The sequence below is a fragment of the Lithobates pipiens genome, unplaced genomic scaffold, assembly GCF_037356315.1.
Source record: "Lithobates pipiens isolate NorthernLeopardFrog02 unplaced genomic scaffold, aLitPip1_a1.2 Scaffold_23, whole genome shotgun sequence".
In the NCBI taxonomy this organism is placed as follows: domain Eukaryota; kingdom Metazoa; phylum Chordata; class Amphibia; order Anura; family Ranidae; genus Lithobates; species Lithobates pipiens.
Window position 1 is genome coordinate 127021830 of NW_027507785.1, and position 22187 is coordinate 127044016.

Genomic DNA, 22187 nt, shown 5'->3' on the forward strand with positions numbered 1-22187 from the left:
AGTGATCACTTGTAAACAAGCCGGCGTCATGTTATGACGCCGGTTCCTCCCTCCCCCTCTCTGTACCGATCGGTACAGCGGAGGGGGAAGAGATCGGTGTCAGCAGCGATGTGGGCTGCATCTGCAGTGCCCACATCGCTGCTCACCGAAAATTAACCCCTCAAATCCCTGCAAATACTCTGCATTACTCTGCAATTCCCTGCAAATACTCTGCATTACTCTGCAATTCCCTGCAAATACTCTGCATTACTCTGCAATTCCCTGCAAATACTCTGCATTACTCTGCAATTCCCTGCAAATACTCTGCATTACTCTGCAATTCCCTGCAAATACTCTGCATTACTCTGCAATTCCCTGCAAATACTCTGCAATTCCCTGCAAATACTCTGCAATTCCCTGCAAATACTCTGCAATTCCCTGCAAATACTCTGCAATTCCCTGCAAATACTCTGCAATTCCCTGCAAATACTCCGCAATGCCCTGCAACACTCCGCAATGCCCTGCAACACTCCGCAATGCCCTGCAACACTCCGCAATGCCCTGCAACACTCCGCAATGCCCTGCAATACCCTGCAACACTCTGCAACACCCGCCAATACCCTGCAACACTCTGCAATGCTCTGCAACCCCCGCCGATACCCTGCAACACTCTGCAATGCTCTGCAACCCCCGCCGATACCCTGCAACACTCTGCAACCCCCGCCGATACCCTGCAACACTCTGCAATGCTCTGCAACACCCGCCAATACCCTGCAACACTCTGCAATGCTCTGCAACACCCGCCAATACCCTGCAATGCTCTGCAACGCAGTACTCTGCAACACCATGCTCTGAGATACCCAGCCATAGTCGGTGATACCCTGCAATACCCAGCCATAGACATCTCCCGCCGCCCTCCGCCCTCCGGTGCTTCTACCGAATCGCTAATACGATCAAAGCCAGAATCTTTTTTTTTTTCAGGCTTCCCAGCTTAGAGGTGAGATGCGGGGTCTTATTGACCCCACATCTCACTGTAAAGAGGACCTGTCATGCCATATTCCTATTACAAGGGATGTTTACATTAGGAATAAAAGTGATCAAAAAAATTATTTTTGGGGAAAAAAATGTCAAACTAAAATAAATAAAGTAAAATGAACAATAAAAAAAAAATGTTTTTTTTAAAGCGCCCCTGTCCCCATGTGCTCGCATGCAGAAGCGAACGCATGCGTAAGTCCCGCCCACATATGAAAACGGTGTTCAAACCACACATGTGAGGTATCGCTGCGAACGTTAGAGCGAGAGAAATAATTCTAGCCCTAGACCTCCTCTGTAACTCAAAACATATAACCAGTAAAAAAAATGTAAATCGTCGCCTATGGGGATTTTTAAGTAGCGACGTTTGCCGCCATTCCACGAGCGTGTGCAATTTTGAAGAGTGACATATTAGGTATCTATTTACTCAGCGTAACTTCATCTTTCACATTATGCAAAAATTGGGCTAACTTTACTGTGTTTTTTTTTTTTTTAAGCACAAAACAGTTTTTTTTCCAAAAAAAAGCATTCGAAAAATTACTGCGCAAATACCGTGCGAGATAAAAAGTTGCAAAGACCACCATTGTATTCTCCAGGGTGTTTGCTAAAAAAACATATATAATGTTTTGGAGTTCTATGTAATTTTCTAGCAAATAAATGATGATTTTTACATGTAGGAGAGAAATGTCAGAATTGTCCTGGGTGCTCCAGAACGCCTGATGGCGCTCCCTGCATGTTGGGCCTCTGTATGTGGCCACGCTGTGTAAAAGTCTCACACATGTGGTATCACCATACTCGGGAGTAATAGCAGAATGTGTTTTGGGGTGTAATTTGTGGTATGCATATGCTGTGTGTGAGAAATAACCTGATAATATGACAATTTTGTGAAAAAAAAAAAAAAAGTAAAAAGAATCTTGATTTTGCAAAGAATTGTGGGAAAAAATGACAACTTCAAAAAACTCATCATGCCTCTTACTAAATACCTTGGAATGTCTTCTTTCCAAAAAGGGGTCATTTGGGGGGTATTTGTACTTTTCTGGCATGTTAGGGTCTCAAGAATTGAAATAGGCCGTCAGTACTTCAGGTGTGATCAATTTTCAGATATTGGCACCATAGCTTGTGGAATCTATAACTTTCACAAAGACCAAATAATATCCACCAATTTGTACTTATTTTTACCAAAGATATGTAGTAGTATAAATTTTGGCCAAAATTTATGAAGAAAAAATTTCTAATCTGCTAAATTTTCTAACAGAAACAAAGAAAAATTCGTTTTTTTACAGAATTTTCGGTATTTTTTCTTTTATAGCACAAAAAAAAAAAAACCCAGCGGTGATTAAATACCACCAAAAGAAAGCTCTATTTGTGTGAAAAAAAGGACAAAAATTTCATATAGGTCCAGTGTTGCATGACTGAGTAATTGTCATTCAAAATGCGAGAGCACCGAAAGCTGAAAATTGGTCTGGTTATTAAGGGTGTTTAAGTGCCCAGTGGTCAAGTGGTTAAGATAAAGATCCACTGTAAATAAAGCGATAACGACGCTGTCTTTATGGTGGTATGGCCACCTTAACGTGGCCTGCGCCTAATTCATAAAAGCATGTCTTCCACTAGTAAAAGCACCTCCCCCATTACACGAAACATCAGCTAGGCACACAGTTAACCCTTTTATCGCTCCCCAATGTTAACCTCTTCCTAGCAGGTGTCATTATTACAGTGATAGTGCATATTTTAAGAGTAATAATGTCCCCAAAAAGTGTTAAAAGTGTCAGTTAGTGGCCAATTTGTCTGCCGCAATATCGCAGTGCCCCTATATGTTGCTGATCTCTGCCATTACTAGCAGAAAAAAAAAAAATTTTAATTCCTCAAAAATATCCTATAGTTTGTAGACACTATAACTTTTGTGCAAACCAATCAATATATGCTTATTGGGAATTTTTTCTACCAAAAATATGTAGCAAAATGCAGATTGCCCTAAATTGATGAAAAAATTTGATTTTTTTTTACATTTTTTTTTTTATTGGATATGTTTTATGGTAGAAAGTAAGAAATATAATTTTTTTTCAAAATTGACAGTCTTTTTTTGTTTATCTAAAAAATAAAATAAAATAAAAAAACGCAGAGGTGATCAATTGCCATCAAAATAAAGCTCTGTGAAAAAAAAAACCATAAATGTTATTTGTGTACAGTGTCGCATGACCACACATTTGTCAGTTAAAGTACCACAGTGCCGTATTGCAAAAAATGGTCTGGTAAGGAAGAGGGGTAAATCTTCTGGAGCTGAAGTGGATAAAGCCCCATACACACTATCAGTTTTTCCTTCAGATTTACCAAAACCATATCCCATGAGGTCAAACCTTAGGAGTTTCAATGTGTATGCAATCAGGCAGGCCCTTGCACTACATGTTTTTGGTAAAACTGATGGAAAAAATCAGCAGAAAATCTGATAGTGTATATGGGGCATAATAGTAGTAGGGCGTTTAGGAGCAGGAGAAAAAAAAAACGTCAAAACGTCACAGGCGTTTGACAGCCGCTCTGTGCATGAGACCTTATGTATGTGAATGTCACTGCATAGGCGTAAGCAATATAGGAACCTGCTATTTCACAATTTGTCCACAAGATGTCAGCATCACATCACCGGCTAAATCAGCGATCACGTGACCCTCCAATCAGCTGGCTCTTCACTTCTGGTCCAAGATGGCTGCGCTGGGAAGGAATCCGCTTCAGACAGTAAGAAGGGGGGAGGGGGCTTCTGAAGGGCTGATAGGGGCTCACAACTTGTTTACTTACAGAAGGTTCGCAAAAAAGGGCGCAGGTTACTCCGGAGGTTGTGTCCGGAAAGTAGCTGAGATATGTGTGCAAATCTGTGAAGGATAATAGAGCTGTTCAGGCAGATGGGATTCTCATCATCATTATGTACACTAACTGAGAAACTTGTCAGGGAGATGCAATTAGCAGACCTCCTTGCAGAACTACAAGTCCCATGAGGCATAGCAAGACTGACAGCCACAAGCATGACACCCAAAGGCAGAGACATGATGGGACTTGTAGTTTTGCAACAGCTGGATGTCCGCTAATTGCATATCCCTGCTTTATGTTATTTTTTTAGTTTATATCCAAGTGAGTTTCATGGCGTCCCTATATATTGGCAGTGGGAGGTGATTGGCTCTGAGTCCAAGTATCATCTGCAGTGTGTGTATTGAGGGCAGGTAAATGCAGATGTTTGTGTGTTTTACATGTGTCCCCACTAGGGATGAGCTCTGGCGTGTTCGCATGCTCCATGTGCAGAGCCCGCCAGGTAGTCGACGCAGCGCCGCGCTAATCACAGGCACTGAGACACTTCCTGATCTCTGCAGCCGCGCATCAGGGCAATGTTTCACTGCCTGTGATTAGCGCAGTGCTGCGCCGACTTCCTGGCGGGCTCAGCACGTGTTCCATGCGAACACGCCGGAGCTCATCCCTCGTCACCACAACAAATCAGGAGCGCTTGTCCTACTTGTTATTAGTGCAGTGCTCTGGTGTGAATCGTTCCCATTGAAGTACATTGCTTTTACAATGTCTGTGTGATCAGTGCATGCCAGCTCATCTGGTGTGACTGGACTGTAATAAAATGTCAACATGAAAATTCATGACAGCTCCTTCACCCTCCACCCACCCTATACTGTCATTAAAGCACAACTTTTCTCGCCTAGCCAGCAATGCGGCTTCCCAGAACTCCCCGCAGGCTGCTGTCATCTTAGGCCGGTTGGTTGCCGGGTAGCGATCTTCGGCCATTTTCATTGGCCGGGCTGAGGTGACATCACTCCCACACATGCATGTGTGCAGGGGAGAAGAAGCAGGTAAGAAACTTTAATTCAGAAGAGACAGAGTCTTCTGCAATTAAAAATCCTGCCTGTTTGCAATATTTTTCCTTTTACATAGTTCTACTTTAAAGCAAAGTTCCACTCGTTTTTTTAGTTTATTAAAAGTCAGCAGCTACAAAAAGCATAGCTGCTGACTTTTAATAAACCTACGGTCCAGCAATACGGCCGCCTGGAGCCTCGCTCCTCTCCCCCCTCCTCTCCTCGGCACCTTCATTGATCCTGTGGGCACCCGGCCGTGACAGCTTACGGCTGGACGCGCACTGCGCAAACGTGAGTTGAGCTGCGCTCTGCTATTGGCCAGCCAGTCTTCTTAGACCTGTTTTGTGTCCCTCCCAGAAGATTGCTGGAAGGGAGGAGTCGCCTAGGTGACCCAGAACTGGAAGGAGGAAGTGGGACAGGAAGTCCCACTAAAAAGAGGGTACACACTCCCCCCCCCCCCCCCGCAAACAAATGACATGCTAAATGTGGCATGTCAGGGGGCGAGGAGTGCTTAAAGCGTTAAAGCATCATCCTGGTACCGTTGTTTAGAGCGGGCGATTGGCTTTCCGAGGATAACAACTGATGCGGCTAAAAGCCGCTCGGTTGTTAACCCGGAGGAGCAGGAGGGGACGCCCCCCGCCGCTCTTGCTAGGCCTCCCGGTGGCACGGGAGGGCCCGATCGATGATCCTGCTCTTCCGGTGGTTAGTGACAGACTGGAACGAAGCCGGAAATGGCTTTGTTCCAGTCTCCTTGATGTAAACACGGAAGCAGCGTCATGACGTCACTTCCTGTTTACTTGGCTACCAATGGCGCCGGATTTTAAAAAATATACAGTATTCAGATAAACCGTTTTCGGTGATCTGAATACTTTGAAGTGCAAAGGAGGGATTTGGGGTCTTTTAGACCCCCGATCCCTCCATAAAGAGTACCACCTATTACTGTCACAAGGGATGTTTACATTCCTTGTGACAGCAATAAAATTGATTCATTTTTTTCATTTTTTTTTTAAACACAATTTAATAATAAAAAAAAAATAAGAAAAAAAAATTTCAAACCACCCCCGTCACTGCTCGCGCAGCAAAGAAAATGTATACAGAAGTCACGCCCCCATATGTAAATGGTGTTCAAATCACACATGTGAGGTTTAAAGCGTCGCCTATGGAGATTTTTAGGTACCAAAGTTTGTCGCCATTCCACTAGTGCATGCAATTATAAAGCGTGACATGTTTGGTATCTATTTACTCGGCATAACATCATCTTTCACATTATACAAAAAAAATTGGTATAACTATACTGTTTTTTTTTTTAATTCATGAAAGTGTCCCTTATCCCAAAAAAATGCTTTTAAAACACAGCTGCACAAATACCGTGTGACATAAAATATTGCAACAATCGCCATTTTATTCTCTAGATTCTCTGCAAAAAAAAAAATTATATATATAATGTTTCGGGGGTTCTAAGTAATTTTGCTAGCACAAAAAATAGGGATTTTAACACCAAATGTCAGAAATAGGCTTAGTCCCTGAAAGGGTTAATATACGGTATGTTAGTGAACCTTTACTCCAGGGATATGCAATTAGCGGACCTCCAGCTGTTGCAAAACTACAGCTCCCATCATGCATCTGCCTCTGGATGTCATGCTTGAGGCTGTCAGAGTCTTGCTATGCCTCATGGGAGTTGTAGTTCTGCAACAGCTGGAGGTCCGCTAATTGCATATCCCTGCTTTACTCCCTCTGACCTGTCATGCAGCAGTGTCCTGGCTTAAAGGGTGTTAGCTGAGCTATGTGTGTCTATGGATGCACACTGCCTGGTCGGGAGCGCTCCTACATGGGCTCCCCTATAGCACACGGCTTGCTGAAGGAAGGCGTAAAGAGCTGCGGCGGGGAACCAAAGAAGAGTTAAGTGATGGCTCTGTGCAATATCCTTGCACAGAGCAGGTATGTATTTTTTTTTTTCATTTTTAATAATAAAAAAAAATGTACTATGACTTTAACCACTTAAGGACTGTAAGAATTTGCCCCCTTAATGACCCGGCCATTTTTTGCGATACGGCACTGCGTCACTTTAACTGACTATTGTGCGGTTGTGAGACGGTGTACCCAAATAAAATTGATGTCCCTTTTTTTCCCTCAAATAGAGTTTTCTGTGTGTTGGTATTTGATCACCTCTGTGGTTTTAATTTCAGAATGGGGATCTGCCTTGTTTATGGACATTGAGTCTGCCCTTACCCGAGGGCACACTCCCGCAGTTTGCAGCAGGTACAAGAATGCGCCGCCTGCAACTGCGCCTGTGCGAGCAGATGTACAATAATGGCGATTTGCGCAGGAGCGGTCTTTGACTTATTTAAGTTAGGGATCAACTGATTTAGATTTTTTGAGGCTCATATCATACCTATATTTTGGCCACCTCTCAGGCTGATAGCCGATATTGTGTGCCGATATTCTGTACATTTAAAGAAAAAAATTGACTTTTTAAAAAAAAATTTTTATCACTGCCATAGGGCAAATGTTACCGCCAGGCAAATAGCATCAGCATAAGAATATGTTTCATTCGAGAAAGGCCTGACATCAACATTTTCTGCAGTGAGATATAAAGCTACGAAATGTAAAATGAACAAAGTGCATTTCACTATAGTGGGTATATACAAGTATTATGGCGCTCAGAAAAACACCCACCCGCCTATCACTATTTTTCAAGAACTTGAAAAACACTTTATATACACAGTATTTTAAAAATCATTAAAAGGCAATAATAATGCTGCAAGTAATAATGCTGTAGGTACAATCAGCACAAAAAAAGGGAATGGAGTGGGACGGGGGGAATGGGAGTGAAAGGGGCGGAAAAGAGAGGACCCCTTCCTTAACAAAGTCTATGATCTGACAAGGAAGGGGTTAATCTCTCTCTGGGGGGTAAAACTACAGTCCAAAAACGGCAGCCATCCAGTGGAAACTGAAACCGATTCCCAATTGACACTGTAAAGACAAGAGAAAGAGGCGCCTCTGGGTGTAGACTGTAAAATTCCTATTTAATTCACATGTGGCTAAAAACACTCACATTCTGTAATAAGTTATCAGGCAATGTATAGATTCCAAAACGGAGGGAGAAGAACCTCAATATGACATCTGTATCTCTTGCTCTGGGGAGTCCTGTCGGCCTGTGTCCGCTCCTGGGGGCTATGTTTGATATGCCGATGTAGACAGAGCGCGTTAGTCCGAGGCGTGGAATGCACGAGGAACTCCGTGCGACGGGAGATGACGTCACAGGGGATGCGACGCGTTTCCTGAGCTGGCAATACCGTGGATGACAGGACGGCTGCGCTCCTTTGTCAAGCTGGCAAAGTACCAAACAGGGGAGAAAAAGGGGGCGGGGATACCGAAACAAATATACATGCAAAGGAACTGACAGATCACAAGCTTAATGCAGGGGGACCGTAATAATGTGAGAACAAGGAAAGAAATAAATCGGAAGAAAGAAAAAGAGTATATGGAAGAAGTGCTGATTGGTAGAAAGTAAGACGTAATGATAATGAAAGATATATGTATAGAAATGTGTGTGTGTATATATATATATATATATATATATATATATATATATATATAATATGTGTATATGTGGTGAAGTAAAAAGAATTGGAAATTAAATGGAATGGACTGAAGTGAAAAATGAAAAGATGAAGAAAAAGGAGAGGATGAAAAACTGAAAATGAATGTAAAAAATAAGGATAAAAATGGAAATAGAAGTTAGAAAATAAAAACTAAATAATAGAAAAATATAATAATAATGAAAAATAATGAAAGTAGAAATGAAAATGAATATAAATAAAATAAATAAATGAAAATAAAAATAATAATAAGGAAAAAATAATAAATAAAAATAAAAAAGGAAATAATAATAGATAGTGAGTAGTAAATAATGAAAAATTTAAAATTATTATTTTAAAAATAAAAAAATTTCATGAAAAAAAGGGGGAAACGAAAATTGGATGAAAATGGATGAGAGTTAATAAATATTAACAAAATGAAAGTAAAAATTACTGGAGGTGGAATATATACTGTTCTTGTAAGGCCAAATGTAAGAAAGGGTATATAAAAATCCCCACAAGCACTTATTCAGATCATGGGAGTCAAAAAATAATAACAGGAAAAAAAAATATATATAATAAAAATAAAGAAAAATGTAAAGAAAAAAATGATAAAAAAGGGATGAAAAATAAATGAAAATGAAATTGATGTGAATATAAAAAAGAAAAATCAAAGAATAGTCGAAATCTCAGTACTTTCGTTAATTCCACCAGGCGCTAAGGTGTCTAGGCAATAGATCCAATATGTTTCCCTGGCGCAAAGTTTTTTAAAACGTTCGGCTGGGGGAAAAGAGCTGGGAATTTGTTCTATGACCCAAACCCTGAGGCCAGAGGCGGACCATGGTGTGCAGTGACAAAATGTCTGGGGACACCATGTGGGTCAGTTTTGCCTTCGATCGACCGCCTGTGTTCCCCAAACCTTTGTCTAGCCGGCCGAATAGTTCGGCCAACATAAATGAGACCGCAGGGGCAAGTGAGGCCATACACCACATAATCTGAGGAGCAATTATAGAAGTCCCTCAGACTATAGGTAGTACCCTTTGTGCTAAAAGACTTCTGGCCATGTTCCACAAAGATGCACATTTTACACAGTTTCTTATGACAACAGTACATCCCCACAAGAGGGATGAGGGTAGGTACCGTAATGGACATAGGAGCAGTTTTCAATTTGCTGGGGGCAATTTTACTCTTTAGGTTGGGCGCCCTGCGATATGTTGTTTTGGGCCGAGAGGAAAGAATAGATTTCAAGTGGGGTCTGGTTGTAGTATATCCCAGTATTTTTCCATGATTTTTTAAATTTTTTTGTGTTTACAATGAAAAGTGGTAACGAAGTTGCTGGAGTGGTCTCTATGGGTTGGATCGACTCTTTCAGGTTCACCATGTAGATATAGCTGGTATGCATCCTCCACGAGACTCTCAGGGTATTGTTTTTCTTTGAATTTTGTTTTCAAGGACGAGCTGGATTGAATGTAATCAATGTCTCGTGTACAGTTCTGTCTCAAACGACAGAACTGTCCCTTAGGTATATTTTTAATCCATTTTGGAAAATGACAGCTTTTAAAGTGCAAATATGAATTCCCTGCAGTTGGCTTTGTATAGTTTTTTGCGTATATTAAGGGGCCATCATGACCAAGTTCCAGATCCAGAAAGGCTAGGGATACCTGGTTACTCTCATGGGTGAAAGAGAGGCCATATGTATTTTTATTGCAGTAATCGATGAATGACTTGATACTACCTGGAGTACTGTCCCAGATGATTATCAAATCATCTATATATCTTCCGAAGAAGATAATATTTGGGGCAAAAGGATTATTGTGATGAATGTAGTGGTGTTCCCAGTAACCCATTGCAAGGTTGGCATAGGAGGGAGCAAAATTCGCTCCCATTGCCGTGCCCTGTTGTTGTAGATAGAAATCTTCATTAAAAGTAAAATAGTTGTGGGTCAGACAGAATTTAGTGGCCTCACTAATGAAGAAAGCCTGACGAGCATTCATTAGAGGATCAGTGTTTTTTTTTGTCATAAGAAACTGTGTAAAATGTGCATCTTTGTGGAACATGGCCAGAAGTCTTTTAGCACAAAGGGTACTACTTATAGTCTGAGGGACTTCTATAATTTCTCCTCAGATTATGTGGTGTATGGCCTCACTTGCCCCTGTGGTCTCATTTATGTTGGCCGAACTATTCGGCTGGCTAGACAAAGGTTTGGGAAACACAGGCGGTCGATCGAAGGCAAAACTGACCCACATAGTGTCCCCAGACATTTTGTCACTGCACACCATGGGTCCACCTCTGGCCTCAGGGTTTGGGTCATACAAATTCCCAGCTCTTTTCCCCCAGCCAAACGTTTTAAAAAACTTTGCGCCAGGGAAACATATTGGATCTATTACCTAGACACCTAGACACCTTAGCGCCTGGTGGAATTAACGAAAGTATTGAGATTTCGACTATTCTTTGATTTTTCTTTTTTATATTCACATCAATTTCATTTTCATTTATTTTTTTCATCCCTTTTTTTATCATTTTTTTTTCTTTACATTTGTTTCTTTATTTTTATTATATATATCCAATTTTCTTTTCCCCCTTTTTTTCATGAAATTTTTTTATTTTTAAAATAATAAAATAAAATAATAATTTTTCATTATTTACTACTCACTATTATTATTTCCTTTTTTTTTTTAATTTTCATCTTTATTTTTATTTTTACATTTTTTTATTTATATTCATTTTCATTTCTACTTTCATCATTTTTCATTATTATATTTTTCTATTATTTCGTTTTTATTTTCTAACTTCTATTTCCATTTTTATCTTTATTCTTATTTTTTACATTGATTTTCATTTTTTTTATCCTCCTTCTTTTTCTTCATCTTTTTATTTTTCACTTCAGTCCATTCCATTTCATTTCCAATTCTTTTTACTTCACTCTATATATATATATATATATATATATATATATATATATATATATATATATATATATATATATATATATTATTATACCTTTCATTATCATTACGTCTTACTTTCTACCAATCACCACTTTTTCCATATACTCTTTTTCTTTCTTCCGATTTATTTATTTCCTTGTTCTCACATTATTACGGTCCCCCTGCATTAAGCTTGTGATCTGTCAGTTCCTTTGCATGTATATTTGTGCCGGCATCCCCGCCCCCTTTTTCTCCCCTGTTTGGTACTTATATCCCTGCCTTGATTCCAAGCGGCCAGCTTGACAAAGGAGCGCAGCGGTCCTGTCATCCACGGTATTGCCAGCTCAGGAAACGCGTCGCATCCCCTGTGACGTCATCTCCCGTCGCCCGGAGTTCCTCGTGCGTTCCACGCCTCGGACGAACGCGCTCTGTCTACATCGGCATATCAAACAAAGCCCCCAGGAGCGGACACACGCCAACAGGACTCCCCAGCGCAAGGGATACAGATGACATATTGAGGTTCTTCTCCCTCCGTTTTGGAATCTATACATTGCCTGATAACTTATTACAGAATGTGAGTGTTTTTAACCACATGTGAATTAAATAAGAATTTTACAGTCTCCACCCAGAGGCACCTCTTTCTCTTGTCACTATAGTGGGTACTAGCCTAAATCCAAAGCACAAAGTGTGGTTCATCTGTTATTTCATATCTATTTGTTTTATTGATGGCCCACCCTCCTCTAGCACACAGAAGTTGACTCATAGCCTAGGCTCTGTATGCTTTTTCTATGAGCCTGTTAGAAGGGGCTGTGTCCATTTCCTTCACTCAGTTATCAGATTACACTGCAACTCTATGTTCTATCTCTGCAGAGTATTTGAGGTCCGATCATTGCTCCCTGCTTTCTAGAGCTGACCTCAAACTGTATAAAATGTACACTATATTACCAAAAGTATTGGGACACCTGCCTTTACAGGGGCATGAACTTTAACCACCTGACATCTGCTCTATGGCCGAATGACGGCAACAGCGCGGATGTGAATTCCTGGGAGGGCTCCCCTGTGCATGCTCCCTGGGCGCGCTGTGATCGCAGAGTCACTGAGACTCGGGTGATCACTGATCTGAGTAAGGGGCCGGTCCCGACACCTTACCATGTGATCAGCTGTCAGCCAATGACAGCTGATCACATGATCAAAAGAAAAGCTCGGTGATCTTTTTTTTTTTTTTTTTCAAAACATTAAAAAAAAAAAAAAAATCGCACAGGTGATCGAATACCACCAAAAGAAAGTTCTATTTGGGGAAAAAAATTATAAAGATTTAATCTTAGTACAGTGTTGTACGACCGTGCGATTGTCATTCAAAGTGCGACAGCGCTGAAAATTGGTCTGGATAGGAGGGGGGTTTAAGTGCCCAGTAAGCAAGTGGTTAATGGCATCCCAGTCTTAAGCTCTAATCACATCTATGCATGTTGCTTTTGAGCATTTCTGCAGTGCTTTTTGCTGTGTTTTCTGTGTTTTCTTTTAACTACGGTTTTGCAGCAATTTGCGTTTTTTTTCTTTCACTGTGTGTAGCTGGTTGCTAAGGAGGCAGCCTGGAACCCGTCCGCCGTGTGCTTAACAACCAATGAGTCATCTGTCAGCGGCCTTCCCCATTAAATGCTGAATGTAAAAAAATAAAATAAAATTTGCCGGGATAAAAAAAAGCCAATAAAAAAAGTGTGTGTGGTCCTCCCAGGTGTATACCAGGCCAATTGGGCTACTATGGATTCGGAGGGGACTCCCCCATGCCATTTTTTGTTTTTTAAATGGCATGGAATCCCCCGAAAATCCGTACCAAACACTGCCGGTCGTTCGGCGTGGTGCCAAATGAGGTCACAGATACTTATAAAACCTGACAGAGTTTAACCCCCCCACATTCTTTTAAAAAGTAAAATGCAAATCATTTGGCAGGATTTGAACCGTAATATGCATTACCCAGTGTCCAGACTACGGATATTCCCATTTTTATATATTGTGTAATCAGTAGACAAGCGTTAAAACAATAACATTTCCTATGAACCTCTTTTAGCTGACTGTCGGTTGTGTTCTCAGTATTAGCTGGCTTATTTTCACAGAATTCCATGAGCTGGACAGATGACCTGCCACTCTGCCACCTCTCTGGAATTGGATCAGCTACAAACCGGACCTATAACCCTGAGGGGCTCGGGAAGGAAGAACATCCCTGTGAAGACAACTGGCTGAAGTTCAGGTTGGTTGTGTGTTGATTTACAGTCTTTAAAAAGTAGCATTTGTAGTAAAACTAAACAAGGAAATGACCTTGTGGATACTGAAAAATACAAAATAACTGAAAAACACTCGGACAGAATAATGAATCGTGGCTTTTATTTTTTGGGCTTCCCTGGCTTATGATAGAAAGCCACTTCTGACCCCTGCAAGTGATTGTATTGTATACAGTGGGGATGGAAAGTATTCAGACCCCCTCAATTTTTTCACTCTTTGTTATATTGCAGCCATTTGTTAAAATCATTTATGTTCATTTTTTCCCTCATTAATGTACACACAGCACCCCATATTGACAGAAAAACACAGAATTGTTGACATTTTTGTAGATTTATTAAAAAAGATAAACTGAAATATCACACGGTCCTAAGTATTCAGATCCCTTGCTGTGACACTCCATTTCTTCTGATCATTCTTGAAATGGTTCTACACCTTCATTTGAGTCCAGCTGTGTTTTATTATACTGATTGGACTTGATTAGGAAAGCGGCATACCTGTCTGTATAAGACCTTACCGCTCACAGTGCATGTTAGAGCAAATGAGAATCATGAGGTCAAAGGAACTGCCTGAAGAGCTCAGAGACAGAATTGTCTGCTGCGCTTAAGGTTCCTAAGAGCACAGTGGCCTCCATAATCCTTAAATGGAAGATGTTTGGGACGACCAGAACCCTTCCTAGAGCTGGCCATCTGGCCAAACTGAGCTATCAGGGGAGAAGAGCCTTGGTGAGAGAGGTAAAGAAGAACCCAAAGATCACTGTGGCTGAGCTCCAGAGATGCAGCCGGGAGGTTAGGAGAAAGTTGTAGAAAGTCAACCATCACTGCAGCCCTCCACCAGTCGGGGCTTTATGGCAGAGTGGCCCAGCGGAAGCCTCTCCTTAGTGCAAGACACATGAAAGCCCACACAGATTTTGCTAGAAAACACCTGAAGGACTCCAAGATGGTGAGAAATAAAATTCTCTGGTCTGATGAGACCAAGATAGAACTTTTTGGCCTTAATTCTAAGCGGTACATGTGGAGAAAACCAGGCACTGCTCATCACCTGTCCAATACAGTCCCAACAGTGAAGCATGGTGGTGGCAGCATCATGCTGTGTGGGTGTTTTTCAGCTGCAGGGACAGGACGACTGGTTGCAATCGAGAGAAAGATGAATGCGGCCAAGTACAGGGACATCCTGGACAAAACCCTTCTCCAGAGTGCTCAGGACCTCAGACTGGGCCGTAGGTTTACCTTCAAACAAGACAATGACCCTAAACACACAGCTAAAATAATGGAGTGGCTTCACAACAACTCTGCGACTGTTCTTGAATGGCCCAGCCAGAGCCCCAACTTGAACCCAATTGAGCATCTCTGGAGAGACCTAAAAATGTCTGTCCACCAATGTTTACCATCCAACCTGACAGAACTGGAGAGGATCTGCAAGGAGGAATGGCAGAGGATCCCCAAATCCAGGTGTGAAAAACTTGTTTCATCTTTCCCAAAAAGACTCATGGCTGTATTAGATCAAAAGGGTGATTCTACTAAATACTGAGCAAAGGGTCTGAATACTTAGGACCGTATGATATTTCAGTTTTTTCTTTTTTAATAAATCTGCAAAAATTTCAACAATTTTGTGTTTTTCTGTCAATATGGGGTGCTGTGTGTACATTAATGAGGAAAAAAATTTACTTAAATGATTTTTAGCAAATGGCTGCAATATAACAAAGAGTGAAAAATTTAAGGGGGTCTGAATACTTTCCATCCCCACTGTACATAAAAACAGATGGCATGCAATATGATTTAGGGTCTTTGCCCAGCCTTTATGATCATTTTATTTCTTGTTACTCTTTTCCTGCCCCCCAGCATTGATATACTAAAGAGTTGAACACAAAGCATTTAGCATTTTAAATTTTTCCACATTTCTAAGGCTGTTGACATGATTGAGATCCTATAAGGAGTATAATAATGGGGAGATCAAAGAGATTTTTACGGTGCTTATTATTGGAAAAAAACAAAACAAAAAAGGAACAACTAGTAATACATAATTATGTAATTTTTTTTAAAATTTAAACTCAGGGTTAAAATATTTATATATATATAATCAGAAAACAAGGATAATACATGTTGCAAATATTACAACACAATAAAAATCCTGAGTGAATTATTATTATATTAATAAGAGTTTCCTAGCTGTTAAATTATTACAAAAATTGACTTACATAAAATCAAATGATAAAGCAGTATGAGAGCATGACTACGGTATGAAATCCGATGGGCGGAGCAAAATTAAGATGTTCAAAAAAGCAAAAAGAACTGTAATCAAAATAAGAAGGAACAATAAGGAATACAAAAATAATCGTAAAGAAAAAAAGGAAATATTAAGTAGTAAATAATGAATGTTATATTAAATATACACATAAAGGGACTGGCCGCATAAATAGTAGCTCAAACATGTGTAACAATTAAGACCACATGTAGAGATGAATGTGAATATGTAAACAACATATGAACATTACACAACATTTTCTAGAATATGATGGCAAAAAGGTCTCATGTGTAAATAGGAAATAAGCCTTCATGGCGTCAAAAAGGATTATATTAATCAAACACTTACCAAAAAATGCTCTGGCTCAAGCAAATCTCAGTCATGACCTCTGGCGTATACCGTGAGGACCGTTAAAATCCCTTTTGATCTCCCCATTATTATACTTTCTAATTCTGGGATGTGGTGCCTAATCTTATGGGTGCTTATTCTGTTTAGTTGACCCACACCTATTCTTCCTATAAGGAGTATATTTGTTTTATTGCATTGAGTTGTTATATTCTACAATTTTTGAGTATAGCAATAGTTAACAGAGTACTTCTTTAAAACATCATTCCATGCGTCATAGAAGGATCCATGAATGTTGGTATGTAAATGAAATGTGTTCATCACTTCAGCGTTTCCAGTGCCCTAATTTTAAACTTGTAGCTGCGTTTGGTGAAGCCATAACTCAGGAGGGCTGTTTATAACAAATGTTGAAAAAGGAAACTGGCAAAAGAAAGACATAGCTTATGATTGTTATTTTTTATTTATTTCTTATGAATAATATAACAAGAAATCCCATTGATCAGCATGTGCAATTTCATTTCAAGTTCTGTTTAGAAAGCTGCCCAAGTTAAGTGTATGACAGGGCAGAAAAATATATCCAGTACATGTATGCAATACCAGTTAATCCTACCAGCAGTCTGATGAGCTTCTAACTGGTGTTTACTGGCATTGCTGTGCTATAGGGACAGGGCCTGGTGGCGTCAGCGTGCTCTCAGAGGAAGATTGCACCCCGGTTGGTGGTTGCCACTACTACATCCAAGTGATCCTTAAGGGGGCTGCACTCCCTTGTGCTACACATACTATCTGATTGCACCAGAGCTAGTGCACTGACAAATGCCTGTTGTAATTTTTCAACCACCCACAAAAGGTTCTTTAGCCCCTTAAAAGGGAAGGTGCATATTGACCTGTAGAAGGTTAGCAATGGAGGTGAGCGCAAATTTTGGAAGGTGAAGGGCACTGAAAATTATTGTGAAGCTTTTATGGGTCCCATGGACTAGCCTCTTCACTGTATTGGGCTTTTTGTGTTTCAAGCTTACTTTACATCACTGGGAACGCCCACCACTGGTTTAGTAATCAAAATGGTGTCTTATTTAACCACTTGCTTACTGGGCACTTAAACACCCTTCCTGACCAGACCAATTTTCAGCTTTTGGTGCTCTCACACTTTGAATGACAATTACTCAGTCATGCAACACTGTACCCAAATGAATTTTGTGTCCTTTTTTTCCCACAAATAGAGCTTTCTTTTGGTGGTATTTGATCACCTCTGGGGTTTTTATTTTTTGCGCTATAAATGAAAAAAGACCGAAAATTTTGAAAAAAAACGCATATTTCTTTGTTTCTGTGATAACATTTTGCAAATTATAATTTTTTTTTCATAAATTTTGGTCACAATTTATACTGCTACATATCTTTGGTAAAAATAACCCAAATTAGTGGATATTATTTGGTCTTTGTGAAAGTTAGAGAGTCTACAAGCTGTGGTGCGAATCATAAAAAATTGATCACACCTGATGTACTGGTGGCCTATCTCATTTCTTGCGACCCGAACAAGTCAGGAAAGTACAAATACCCCCCAAATGACCCCTTTTTTGAAAGTAGACATTCCAAGGTATTTACTAAGATGCATGGTGAGGTTTTTGATGTTGTCATCTTTTTCCCACAATTCTTAGCAAAATGAAGATTTTTTTTTTTTCTCACAAAATTTTCAATGTAATAGGTTATTTCTCTCACATGGCATGTGTATACCACAAATGACACACCAAAATACGTTCTGCTACTCCTTCTGAGTATTACGATACCAAATGTGTGAGACTTTTACACAGCCTGGCCACATACAGAGGCCCAAAATTGAAATAGCACCATCAGGCGTTCTAGGGGCATAAATTACACATTTCATTTCTCAACCACCTATTACAGTTTTGAAGGCCCTGGAGCACCAGGACAATGGAAATGCCCACAAAGTGACCCCATTTTAGAAAGCTAACACCCCAACGTATAATCTATGAGGCATATTGAGTCGTTTGAATGGTTCATTTTTTTCCAGAAGTTTTGTGAAAATGTGGAAAAAAAAAATGAAAACGCATTTTTTTTTACGCAAAGTTGTCCATTTATAAGATATTTCCAACACATAGCATGTACATAGCAAAAATTACACCCCAAAATACGTTCTACTACTCCTCCTGAGTATAACGATACCAAATATGTGAGACTTTTACACAGCTTGGCCACATACAGAGGCCCAACATGCAAGGAACACCATCAGGTGTTCCAGGGACACATAGCATGCACATACCAAGAATTACACCCCAAAATACATTCTACTGAGAAAAGAGCAAACAAAAGATTACCTGTGGTTTTAGCAGCGCAGTTGTCCACAGGATGATAGCACTGGTCCAGGCAGCAGGCAGGGACTTGGTCAGCAAAAGTGAACACAATTTTCCAGGCAACAGGCAGGTATACTGTCCATAGTCAATATTGGCAGCAGGGATACTGTCCATATACATTCCAAGGTCAGTGCAGGCAGAGATCGTCAGCATTGCCAAAATATTGGTCCTGGTAGTAGGCAGGAACATGGTCCATCCATGTGGTGTGGTCAGTTCATGCGACAGGCAGAGACATGATGGTATAGGTCCTACAGGCAGCAGGAAGAAGTAGAAAACAACAGTAGAAGTAGGGCCTTGTTCAGGACAGAATGGGGATAGGGGTAGAGGCTTCTCCCACCCAAATCTCTTTGAAGCCTCCGAGTCTCCAGACCCTAATCTAGGAATGAGAAAACAAAGGAAATTGTCTTCTTCATCCAAAAAAACTATTCTGGAGCCCCTCACATATGTGAGACCCCTGTTATGAATCCCACTAGTCCACAGAGGGTACAAGATCAGTCCAAGAGGCAGGCAAAAGGCATGGTCAAACAGTCCAGGGTCAGTTCCAGATCAGGCAGAGGTATGTACAGAATCAGTAGGCAGAAGCGTGGTCGAATAACAGTCCAGGGTCAGTTACAGAGCAAGCAGAGGCATAAGGGGTTTGAAGGTAAATGGCAGGAAGTGAGGGTTATGGTTACCATACTTCACTAATAATTCACTGAAGTATGGTAACGGCGGAAACAGTCACCTATGCAGAGGCCTGGTTGGGAAGGGCATTGGGCACAGTGATAAGTGGTGTCTCTTCTCACTCCTCGTTTGCTGCACACCCGACATTTTTTCTGATGTCTTCGGCCTGTTGGTCTGGGAGGGATTTTATCAGGAAAGTGGCGTTCAGAGAGTCTGCTAATTACATCGGATCGAATGTTTTGTGGTGGGCCGTTGGGGTATATAAGGGCAGTGGTGATTTCCTCCTGGTAGCCAAGGAAGGGTATGGGTCTTTCTGTGGACTTACGATAAATTGCATATGTGTTGTATATGGCCAAATTAAAGAAATAAATTGAATTTTTTTTATACCACTTGTATGTTCTTCTCGTGGCAAGATAGGGTTCGAGCATCTGGTCGTTCAAGTCGACACCCCCCATGAACATGTTGTACTCATGGATACAAGTGGGTTTTTGTATTGGGCCATCCCTCCTGGTGATCTCAACAAAAGTGTTGTTGTGGATCGAAGAAAGCATGTAGACATCCCTTCTGTCCCTCCACTTCACAGCCAAAATTTCCCCGTTCCGTAAACTCGCCGCTTCGCCTCTTCTTAGCCTTTTGTTGACGAGGCTTTGAGGAAAGCCCTTCCGGTTCGTTCTTACGGTGCCACATGCTGGAGTTTGCATTCTATGGAGGTTGCGGAACAGGGGTAAACTGGTATAAAAATTGTCCACATACAGATGGTAGCCTTTCTCCAGGAGTGGGTTTATGAGTTCCCAAACAACTTTTCCACTCGATCCGATGTATTCGGGGCAATTAGGGGGATGTAGCTGGGTGTCCTTCCCTTCGTATACCACGAAGGAATATGTATACGCTGTGGCTCGATCACATAATTTATACATTTTCACCCCATAGCGGGCCCTTTTGGAGGGAATAAATTGCTTTAGGCCCAGCCTGCCAGTAAATTTGATCAGGGACTCATCCACACATATGTGTTGGTCTGGGGTAAACAACTGGGGGAAAATCTGAGAAAAATAATTTATTAGTGGCCGAATTTTGTAAAGTTTATCAAAATTTGGGTCATTCCGGGGAAGGCACTGGGTATTGTCGTTTAAAGTGTAGGAATCTCATTATCGTTAGATATCTGGTCCGGGACATTATTGAGGAAAAGATGGGCATGTGATAGATGGGGCGGGATGACCAATATGCACATATTTCATTTTTATTGTTTAGTCCCATACAAAATGTGAGGCCCAAAAATTTTTTAAACTCCTCCACTGTTAGGGCTCTCCACTTGTAGGGACGGGCATAAGAGGACGTTGGGTTGCTTTCAATAAATTGTTGGGCATATAGGTTGGACTGGACCACAATGGATTCAAGCATGTCCCCTGTAAAAATTAGGTGGAAAAAGTCCATCAGGGAAAAATTGTGTGTGTCCACCTGGACTCCTGGGTTGGCAGTGAAAGGGGGAACGTTGACTTCTCCTGAGTTAGGAGGAAGCCACAAGGGGTTCTGGAGGGAATAGGGAAGGCTGGCATGGGACCTAACCCTTTGGGGCCGAGTTGACACCCCACTTGTACGTGGCCTTTGCCGAGGTACTGTGGTGCCGGTGGATGGCACTGGGTTGCCGGTGGATGGCTCTGCGGTGCTGGTGGATGGTATCGCCTCCTCACCAGTGCGCCTTCGTCTGACGGGCGGACTATCATCTTCCTCCTCTGAGGCTGTCATGGTACCGCTGCTGAGGACAGGCTCGTAGTCCACGTCAGAGTCACAATCTGAATATGAGGAGGAATCCGAAGCGGAAACCTCCCCGTTGCTCTCGTCGGCTGCAAGGATATCATATGCCTCCTCAGCTGAATACAATCTTTGTGACATTTTTATTGATCACAAATGGCACTGACAGGTGACGCTGATCTGGCAGATGACACTAACAGGTGACGCTGATGTGGCAGGTGACGCTGATCACAGGTGACACTGACGTGGCAGGTGGCACTGACGACACGTGGCACTGACGACACGTGGCACTGACGACACGTGGCACTGACAAATGGCACTGGAGGCAGATGGCACTGGAGGCAGATGGGGCTGGCAGATGGGGCTGGCAGATGGGGCTGGCAGATGTCGCTGACAGATGGCACTGGCAGATGGCACTGGCAGATGGTGCTGGCTATTTGCTCTGGCAAATGGGGCTGGCAGGTGGCACTGGCGCTGGCAGGTGGCACTGGCAGGTGGCACTGGGGCTGACGGCACTGGGGCTGACGGCACTGGGGCTGAAGGATGGCACTGGCGCTGGCAGGTGGCACTGGCAGGTGGCACTGGCGGCACTGGGGCTGACGGATGGCACTGGCAGGTGGCACTGGCGCTGGCAGGTGGTACTGGCGCTGGCAGGTGGCGCTGGCGGCACTGGCGCTGACGGCACTGGCGCTGACGGCACTGGGGCTGACGGATGGCACTGTCGCTGGCAGGTGGCACTGTCACTGGCAGGTGGCACTGTCGCTGGCACTGGCAGGTGGCACTGGCGCTGGCAGGTGGCACTGGCGGCACTGGCACTACTGGCAGATGGCACTGGGGCTGACAGATGGCACTGGGGCTGACAGATGGCACTGGATCGCTCACAGATCGCTCTCCCTCCTCACACGCTGTCTCTGTGTGAGGAGGGAGAGACAGGCAATGGGAGATGATCTCATATATTTACATTTGAGATCATCTCCTATTGGCAGCTGCGATCGCTCTGTGAACGGCCGCTTTGATTGGCCGTTCACGGCGATCTGTATTTGCCTGTCTCCGGGAGACACGGCGAATACAAAACTTCCGCGATGCGCGCCCCCGGCGGCGCGCATTGCGGAAGTAAACACCAGGCCGTCCAGGGACGGCCAGGCGAAGGAACCCGCCCGCTCTAAGGCCGTCATTCGGCTATAGGGC

The 22187-nt window shown here is 42.1% G+C and overlaps 1 protein-coding gene across 2 annotated transcripts in view; it reads left to right on the top strand.

Moving 5' to 3' along the window:
- The first annotated feature begins 3655 nt into the window (after positions 1-3655).
- Positions 3656-22187, top strand: part of TAB1 (TGF-beta activated kinase 1 (MAP3K7) binding protein 1) — a 203789-nt gene continuing 185257 nt past the window's right edge. For both annotated transcript variants that reach the window (XM_077452322.1, XM_077452323.1), the window contains exons 1-2: positions 3656-3738; positions 13470-13603. In XM_077452322.1, the coding sequence (XP_077308448.1) occupies positions 3706-3738; positions 13470-13603 (167 nt within the window). In that variant the 5' untranslated portion in view covers positions 3656-3705. The remainder of the gene's footprint in view (positions 3739-13469; positions 13604-22187) is intronic.